We start from the raw sequence: 10,202 nt of genomic DNA on the forward strand, positions 1-10,202 counted from the left end.
AGTGGGCAGGCGGCTAACAGCCCAGAACCGGTCCTTGATAGAATTGGAATCTTTATATGTGTGCAGCTTTCACCCAAGGTCGTAGGCTTCCACCGGCTAAACGGGGTGAGGTTGGTGCTCTGTAAAGCGCATGCGCAAATCTTGCTTTTCGTAATCTGAAAATACAGGAGATTACACTCCGTCACTAATATTCTAATATACAATAGCAATTTTTTTTTTTCCACGTGTAGTATAGAAATTTGTAATAAGATACATAATGCGGTTATAATAACATATTGTGCGATTATTTTCATATAATTAAAATTAATATTTATTTATTTTTTAGAGAATACGAGGGAAGCGGCGCTTCCAACGCTTCTAATGACGGCACGCCACTGCTTGGCTAAAGTAAATTATTTATCTAACTGTTATGAAAATGTCAACAAACGATTTTAATTAATTTATAAAATTTTAAAAATCATTCCGAATTTAAATATTGTACGATTAATTTATCTAAAAGCATTTTTTAAAATTAAGAATTAAAGTATACAAATCAATAGACATCAATATTTAAATCTTTATTTAAGTATACAAAAAAGAACAAAATTATAAAGGAAAATTTTATCGTTATAAAAATCAAATTGACAATTACATCATCTTTCTAAATAAAACAATTCCATCATTTAACATCTTTTGAGATTTTATAATCAGCATTGTAATATTTGAAATTTATATAAAACTTTTAACGAAGTCAAGTATTTGTGGATTGATGTAACAAATATTTAGGCTTTAATTACTAGATGTTTTCATTTGAAAAATAAAATCAGTATTTAAATCATTCGCTTTCTATTAATACTATGCTGTGCTGTCCTTGTATAGCCTGCCCTCTTTCTTCATTCTTCTTAATCCAAAGGAATGTGAAGTGAAGATTTGGTACGCTGTCAGAATTCCAACAATTTTTACCATTCTTTGTACCGTTGTACCGGCATTGTACCGTTCTTTATCTGTAGTAAGGGTCTTGACTCTTTCCTATTCAGGCTCATGAATGTCTATTTTTCCATAGGATCTTCCCTCATCCAATTACGTTTATTTAATTTTCTCTTGCTTGTTTTATCATGTTTTTTATATCATTCCTCTGGAACACATTCTCTTAATGTCTCACGGGTGTATTGGAATTTTTATCATTATAATCATTTTTACAGATTTTTATCTTTTTTATGGGAGAATTCAGATTGTCATTATTTTCTTCAATAAAGATTGTTTGATCGTTATTTATAAGCACTTCTGAACCTTCATTTTGATCCTGTATTGAAAATATCACACTTCCTGTAAATGGTTTTAAAAGATCATTAGATTTATCAATGCTAGAAGTTTGAGTTTCAATTGTTTCAACCGGTTTAGAATTCAACAAATTTAATTTTTCGTCACTCTGTTTTAAATAACTAGCTATGTCAGAATTTTTTACTACTGAACATAAACTATAATTTACATTTTCTTCTATATTCATTGAAGATTGTTCTTCATCAAAATTCGGATTTCTGTATATACTTTGTTCCATCATTTGATAGTATCCTGGAAAACTGAAATTATAGTTTACAAAACCATCTATTATTTCGCTTAGAGAATTCACGTTGAAGGTATTCAACGAATTCCGATCACAATGGCTAATAGAAGGATTATTTAAATTTTCGTTATCATCGTTACATAATGTCAAGAGAGGTTTTTCTAACTCTTCAGATGTCTCTACTCGACCAGTAGAAGTAGAAACCATATTGTCACAATGATTTCTATCCATTTTATCTATAAAATAAAACAAAACAACAATTAAGACAAGGAAAAACTATTTTCTTAATTAAAATTACAATTTACTGTATATTATAAACCAGCGATTCTTAACTTGGGGTGCGTGCACCCCTGGGAGGTACGAGAGAAATTTCAAAAATTTATAAAAAAAAAGTATGAACGAGGCAACTGAGTTCTTTACAAACTGTGGTATCCAGCAACACGTCATCCCCACTCCTTCACTCTCTACTGCAGTGTTTCCCATCGTGGGACTCACGCCCCACAGGGGACAATTGGATTGTTAAGGGGGATAATTAGAAAATGGACTCATCCAGAGTTTAAGTTAACCGTATAACCGCTGTATACGTTAGGGGGGCATAAGAATTTTAGAAAGGCTTAGGTGGGGCATAGCACAAAACAAGAACAAACTTACATACATACATACAAACATTACCTCTTTATAATATTAGTATAGATAACTTATTATGAATATTTTATGAATTATGATTATTATTAAATATGAAAAATTATTATGAATAAACAACAACAACCTAGCCATTAAAATTTAAATATTGCTTTTTATGTTATATAGTAATATATATTGTAAATAAACATGGCATTTGTTTACGCAATAAATGTTTTTCTTAAATAAAAAATTTACACACATTTTTTAAGGGGGTGCAAGACCTTATTTTCAGATTCAAGGGGGTGCTGATCACTAAAAAGGTTAAGAACCGCTGTTATCAACAGACAATAATTCGAGTGAACGTATATAATAATTGTTGATAATTGCTTTTGTAGCGATTGTTATAGCGATATTTGTAGCGATATTGATTAGCTTTTGTAGCCTAAGTATGTATGTAATAAGTGTTTTATAATTTATTATATAATATATAATCTTTGAAAAAAGACATTATAAAAGAAACTTGTTAACTCCTACAAAATATGTTTAATTAATTAAATCATTATATATATTGCATAACACATAAGTATTCTGTAGTGGTCCCACGCCAAACCTCACTCCCTCTTAACACAAGTCCGAGTAATTTGTTGTTTTTTTGCCGTTTTATCATCATAAATATTCGGTTATTAAAATGTACATTTACTGACCTAAGACCATTGTTTTAACCATCATTTCCCAACCCAACCTCACCCAACCTAATCCCCTAAAAGCCTGAACAACACCGGACACACGTGACTAGTATTAAATACATTTTAAACATTTTTACATCTTCATTTTTTATTAAAAAGTTCAAAATTTCGAAAAACATTTTAATAAGATATCTTGATACAGTATTTATTGACTATACATTGGAATTATCTAATTATTTGTTATCCAGTAGTGGCAAGTTAATAAAACTATGGAAAACGGGTTCGGTCTGGCCTGTCGACCACCTGGAGTTTACCAGCTTTTCTTCCCGCTAGTAACACCGACTTTCCCACGAAAGACTTTCCGGAAACCTTCCCCCTCGACAGATCGCCGATGTGTTGCGTTAAATATACAATTAAACCAAAACAAATACTGGGACCATCGTAAAATTAACTATAATACGCGACAATATGAAAAATACTATATTAAAATTTAGCAAATGACAAGAAAATATAATTGCTTTTGCTTACCGCTATTTAATAAGTTATAATTACTGTAAAGATCTCCCTTCAAATGACGATTATACTGTGATGTACTATTCTTAAAATAAGAAAGGCCAAAACTTAAGTCTGCTGCGTTTGGTCGGCCTATAGTAAAAACGTTGTGGCTTTTATTTGTAAACAGCCAATCAGCAGTAAAGGTTCCCTTTCTGAAGCCCCCGCCAGAGAAAATGCTCTCTGGGGGAAAGGCTTAAAACAACGACAACCAAACAACGGACGTTTATCGAAAATACTTGAAGTGATTGATATGATTTTTTGAAGCATTCTACACTAACCGACAAGGATTAAATTCGAATTCTAGAATAAAATCCACACATAATATCCGTAGAACATTTTTCTATCTTTTAAATGATTGATCAATGGATCGACTTGTAACCTGAAGAGGGCCACTAAAGGTGACCGAAATGTCTATGCAGAACTAATTATATTTAAAAAATTAATTTAAGAGATAGAAATCAAAAAGAAATCGATATATTGATACTTAGTGTTTTATAAGTTAGCTTAGAAATGCGTCATTGTTCATCATTACAATAAGATGAATAAATTTTTGTTAAACAAATTGTTCATTAAAATTGATCTCAATGGCGAAGCTATTTCCGGTTATACCTAGTTCCCTGGGAACAGTTTAGAATTTCTAGAATTGCCAGATGGGCCAAAATCGTAGGTGGGCGATTCTGGGAACAGGCCTCTCTGGCATGACAGAGTAGCCAGTGACCTTCCAGACTGGTTAACACGGCGCTAGAAGTATACGACATTCATAATCTTGATCTTGACAAAAATATTGATATTTGTAGAAGAAAAATCAGCAAATGGAACAAAACTGTTAATTATAAAAAGGTAGTATTCAGTAATGTACGTTGTAACTGTTTATATATTGTAATTCATCATAATGTTATATTCAAATTAACTTAATCATGTAATATTGTTTTTTGCTTTAATTGAAGCAGTATTTTATATGGAGTTAAGTTTGGTTTCGCCAGTTTCGAGAATAAAAATTGAAATATGTTCTGGTTTCAGAAAAACAAACAACAAAACGTTTCTTCCTAAATGAAAATTCTTCAGAAATAAAATTAAGTGTTTATTTTTCGAGGTCTCAAATATAAATATTTAATGAGTTAAAATATTATTAATAATCTTCATTTTAATCTACAATTCTCTGAACTGGCAATGAAATAGGTTGTAAATTAGACAATGAAACTTGTATATTACATGTGCTTCACTGAACAACCCAGTAAACCCTGAGGGGGGTAATGGCACCTGGCACTCTTCAAAGAATTATTAGAAAGTTTCCAAAATTCTTTTTCTGATTAATATTTTTTTATTTATATTTTGTTGTCTTCTATTTCTATACTGATTATTAATTAGCGGTTACATAAGGTGAAAATTTTATTGAATTCCCATTAAAAAGTTTTTGTATCCGTTTAACTTGTCTCCTCCAAGATTAAATCCCGAGTCTGCCAATGTTATTGTAGATATTTTTCTGAAATTTTTATGTGTATTCATGCTGTGATTAATAAAATTTTTAGTTTGGTAATGTGCTTTTTCTTCTTATAGGCAACTTGCACGTGATGTATTGTATTCCCGGATATATGTGGGGACATGTGCATGTTGCCAGGCATCTTATTTGTGACGTTTCTGTTTTGTTATAATATCACCCGATACATGACAGAGTAACCAAACACTAAATGGAAGAAAGTGTAAACTTTGAGTTGTTCACTTAATGAAGAGATATGGTGTAAATAAATTTTAACACAGAATAAAACAAATTCGACAATTATAAAGAAAAAAAATACCACACCGCTTAGAAATGATGCTTTGCAATGATCAATAAAACTATCATAAAATGTACAGTTTTAGTCAGTACAACGATACAATGACTCAGTGTTATACAGCAGTTTGCTTTAATGTACTTAAATTTCTGTTGCTGAAAAGATATGTTCTCAAAAACTCTTTACTAATCTTTGAATCGAGCCTGCCACTTGCTGCAAAATTGAGTTTCAAGTGATTTGTACACTTTTGTGTGATTAGTTAACAATTAGGTTATTAAGACAAGGTGTCACCCTATTCTATCTTCGGCCATAAATTACGATCCTCTAAAATTCGAGTCATCATCGTACAGAGCAACTCCATTATACATTTCAGTTTTACTTTCGTATCAGTCCGCATCTTGACTAATGAGAATTGTTAAATAATCTTGTAAAAATTCAAGCAACAAGTTACTTAAAATTACCCAATTATCACAGTTTAAAGTATTTAATGTATTGATTATAAAGTTTATGTATAGATAGATACATATTTTTAATGTCTAGGCTTAACATTCTACTGTTAGTATTAATATTGAATTTTTTTAAAGTTACTAATGAATTGGTCTGTATTTTTAAATGCTATAATCAGAATTGTGATATTTATTTAATTTATTCTTAAGGAATTTTTCAAGGTTGTATAAGACGTAAAATTTAATATCTAGTAATGGCGTGTATGATTCTTGCAATTTATGTGTTTTAACTTTAATATTGAGTTTAGGGATAATCAATTTAAAGTCTAAAATCGTGAAAGTGACAGTTAATAGAAATATAAATATTAACGACATTTACGAATAAATAATGTTCAAAACCGAATTAAAATAGTATTTATAAAAGACAAAAGAAATATCTGAGTTAAAAACGAGAACATTTCATATATTAAAAGAATTTCGAATGTTTACGGCTGACTCTCCCTACGCTCCATCCAAACTTAGGACTATACGTGATCGAAGCGCTCGAAGTGGCAGAAATATTAAACCAGTATAGTAGCATTACAGCTATTGGCAGCGCAAGGATCAGTATATCTATGGACTTTGGTTATACAGTACTTAAAAATAAAAAAATAGGTTTTTTTATTGTGAGTAGAAAATAAATACTTTTTTTTATCAGAAAGTAGACATGTACTGTAATGTACATGATATATTATTAAAGTAATACAGTAATCACATGTGGCATATCCAAAAGTAATAAGTTTGATGTCGATATTAATTGCAAAAATAATATATAAAAGTAAGAATAATAAATAATAAAACATACCAACATTAATAATATTATGTTACAAAAGATACATTGTATCTGATACAATACTGCAGTGATAAATAAAAATGTAAATGTTCGTTTGTTCAAAATGATAAATCTCCAAAAATTCTTAATCGATTGCTTTTAAATTTTGACACAACGTTGCATTCGAATAAGTGCGTGTTTTTATATTATATAGATGTCGAAATTCCTCCCCCAAGGTGGAGAGGGACAAAATTAAGGTTTACCGTGAAGAACTCGGCTTCTATTATAATATTTTAGATGCGGGTTTTTGCGTTTTTGATTGCGTTTTAATTAATAGGTGTACGTCAAGAGAATGTATACTAAGAAGGGATTTTTCGAAATTCTCTCCTGCGGGGAGTCTTATACATTTATAATAGATACATTTTGAGCTACAGCAACGCGTGGCCGGGTACAGCTAGTATACGAGTAATACACGTATACAGTAATATAAACGTAGAAATTTGAAAACTAACATCAGTATGGTAACATATAATAATAAACTATATGAAAATGATTGAGAAAAATTATTTAAAAATAAATATTACATTATTTTTTATTTATCGCCTTAAAACGTATTTTTGGTTGCTCCTAGCTACTTATAAAAGTTTTTTATTTTTTATTATTTCTTCGTAAAAATTTTTTTACATTCAATTTTTATGTTACTGCAAATTAGTAGTATAGTTTTAACATTTTCCGGTGTTAATCTGTTTTTTTTTTTTTTTTACACCGTAAGTTATTCATTGAAGAGAAACATCTTTCAACGTACGCAGTAGAAGTTGGAGTGCTAAATATAAATTCAATTATCTTCTGAACGTTTGGAAATTTTCTTTTTTTTTTTTTTTTAATATAAATGCCCATAACTATGAATTATTTTTTGTTTTTAACTTGTCCATCAAATTTCCTACTCTTTCCTTTATTGTGAAAAATTCATTTTAAAAATCCGAAAACCGAACAAATTAATAATTAATCCGGAACATGAATTTAAAAACCGACTTGTTCGGGTGGAAACCGGCCTGGTGGTAACACTAATTTTGGTCCCAGATCAACCGCTTCGATTGGTTATTTTCCTCATCCCCATTTTCTATTTCGTCGTCACTCGTTACTAAGTGTAACGAGATCTGAACTCAGATCGTGGGATGAGTCAAAATCGACATTTAATTTGATTCCAACCAGAGATAGTTGATCTTAAAACTTACATTGTCTAATTTTCCTTTGTTCAATTTCCGAGAAAAGTTTTTCCTCTATTAAATTTAACATTTCTTTTTATGGACATAAAAATTTATACTTTAATATAATCAAATTTAGATATTTTTAAATTTTAGTGTGGTTCCGGATATTTCCGGAGCCTCACATTGTTGTAGCGATCCAAACAGCGATTGATTAAATCGTGACTGAATAGGGCAGGGGTGGAAAACCTTTTTCTATGTAAGGGCCACATTTAAAACTTTTGAACTGACGCGGGCCGTACGAGAAAAAAGAAATTAGAAAAAAATACGCTGGTAAATCATAGTTATTTATTCGTATATGATTATAAATTAACGTAAGTATGCTTAATTTGATTTCTGTCACTGATGTGAACGTAATATATACAAAATATTTGGTTGAATATTTTTAGTTTTCATGTGAGTCTTTTTTTTAACTCTTTCCGCCGTGTGGGCACTAAGAGGGCCTCTTTTAGCAAGCCCATTATGGGTTTGGCCAGACCCACAATCAACAAACAGACCATCCCCCGAAAAATTCCTGGGATTTTTCGATCCGTTCGTATACAATCCCGGAACCCCCCAGAGCGGTAGGCTGCCACCTTGACCGCTCGGCCATCCGGCCGCTCTGAGAGACTCAGAAACGAATCCGGACGGCTCGACAAATTCCAAGAATTTTTCATGGCTGATCCGTTTCAGATATTTCTGACCTTCACTACTCGGCCAAACCTATTATGTGCTTGAAAAAAGATCCTTTAAGTGTCTGCAGGGCAAAAAGAGTAAATAGATTAAAATATAATTTATGTACAAAAATAAACAATAGCCACATTAAAGACAAAATATTTATAAATTAATTTTTACAAGAGTTTACAATTTATCTTTCCACATTTCTAAAAGTATCTTGAAAATGTCGCTAAATAGTTTAATTATCAAGTTGGCAACTACTTTAACAAGAAAATAAAATTTTGCAGACGATTCTCTTATTGTTTAAACAATGTTATAAATTAAAATAGGTAAAATTTTTGTACTTTATTACTTTAATGATAGTGCATTAATTGAATATAAATTTGAATGTGTATGAAGACAATACATACGAGTTTTTAATAGCGAAGTACTAGATTGATCCAATCGAAACAACTTATGTATCTAAATAGAAAAATGATTTTATTCGTATTTACATAACAATTTTTGATCGTGGAAGTAAAAAGACTGATCTATTTTCGTTATTTTTAATCGTCGATTAAATTAACAATGGAGTCGTTTTGATTTCGCATCTAACAAATGAAGAGCAAGATCTTGGATTTTGATATTCAGATGATTAGATATTGAATCAGCTGATATGGGCGGTGCCTTATGAGTTCGTTGTACCTAAAATATATCGATACAGTATAAGAGCAGTGTTTTTAGATCTGTTGGGAAAAATCCAAATTAATTTAAAGATCTCATTCAATATGTGGTGTGAATTGAAAGAGAAAACAACATTGTGGAATTTTGACTTTTTATTCTTCAAGCGATTTGCAAAACTAATTCCCTTTTACTTTGGAAATCCTTGCTCATTAATTATTTTTATATTTTTAATAGTTACAGCTTTAGGTGAACAATATGTTGTTTATAATGTTGGAATTATAACTAGTGAATATTATAAAGTATTGGGAGAAAAGGATTTAAATGGCTTTTGGACTCATTCTGTCAAATCTCTTGCAATCATAATATGTGTTTCCTTAATTATTAGCACAAAAGACTACTTAATTTCTGTATTATATGTTATATGGAGGCAGCTCTTAACACAACATTTACAAAAGGAATATATGCATTCTAATAATTACTATAAACTAAATGTCTTAGATAAAGCAATTGATAACCCTGATCAGAGAATAACTCAAGATATTGATAAAATGTGTAACAAATTAAGTACTAATATTGCAGTTGTGATTGTATCACCTTTCACTATTTGTTATTACAGTTATGTATTGTTTGTTACAACTGGATGGTGGGGACCAACTAGTGTGTTTGGATTTTTTCTTTTAAGTACACTTATAAATAAATTGTTAATGTCACCAGTTGTTAATTATGTTTTTATGCAAGAACAATGTGAAGGATTTTTTCGATTTAAACATATGCATATTCGTACAAATGCAGAATCGATAGCATTTCAAGATGGATCATTTAATGAGTTAACACAGTTGAGTGAAAAATTCACTAAATTAGTTAAAGTGCAACAAAATTTATTTGCTCGTCAATTTCCCCTTAGTCTTTCTGTTAAACTATTTGCATATTTAGGAAGTATTTTTAGTTTTCTTCTTCTTGCAGTACCTTTGTTTAATGGAAAATATGATTCTTTATCTGTTGCTGATTTGAGTGCCTTGATTAGTAAAAATACTTTTGTTACAATGTATTTAATTAATTGTTTCACACAATTAGTGAATTTATCTACTGATGTAACAGTTATTGCAGGTACTACTCATCGAATTTCAGAATTTTTAGAATGGATAAAAATCAACAACACTTTTGAAGCAGGTAACATATA

General features: G+C 30.3%; 2 protein-coding genes across 2 annotated transcripts; one reads left to right on the top strand and one right to left on the bottom strand.

Annotated features, from left to right (window-relative positions):
- Nucleotides 1–735: 735 nt before the first annotated feature.
- Nucleotides 736–3,425, bottom strand: LOC111636908. Its single transcript, XM_023382295.1, has 2 exons — nucleotides 3,382–3,425; nucleotides 736–1,779 (listed from the first exon to the last, which is right to left on the bottom strand). The coding sequence occupies exon 2, from the start codon at nucleotides 1,772–1,774 to the stop codon at nucleotides 1,130–1,132; it is 645 nt and encodes a 214-aa protein (XP_023238063.1). The 5' UTR covers nucleotides 1,775–1,779; nucleotides 3,382–3,425; the 3' UTR covers nucleotides 736–1,129.
- A 5,269-nt stretch (nucleotides 3,426–8,694) lies between these two features.
- On the top strand, nucleotides 8,695–10,197 carry LOC111636944 (ATP-binding cassette sub-family D member 4-like; the record flags this gene model as incomplete). The annotated part of the gene is made up of 1 exon (XM_023382331.1): nucleotides 8,695–10,197. A coding segment is annotated over exon 1 (1,071 nt), but the record flags the coding sequence as incomplete, so codon positions are not given.
- Between the last annotated feature and the right edge of the window lie 5 nt (nucleotides 10,198–10,202).

This window comes from Centruroides sculpturatus, unplaced genomic scaffold (assembly GCF_000671375.1).
Source record: "Centruroides sculpturatus isolate CEXI.00-Female unplaced genomic scaffold, Cexi_2.0 scaffold128, whole genome shotgun sequence".
In the NCBI taxonomy this organism is placed as follows: Eukaryota; Metazoa; Arthropoda; class Arachnida; order Scorpiones; family Buthidae; genus Centruroides; species Centruroides sculpturatus.

Bases quoted from the DNA above. Each gene is read 5' to 3' on its own strand.
- LOC111636908 (XM_023382295.1), bottom strand. From the start codon at position 1,774: ATGGATAGAAATCATTGTGACAATATGGTTTCTACTTCTACTGGTCGA.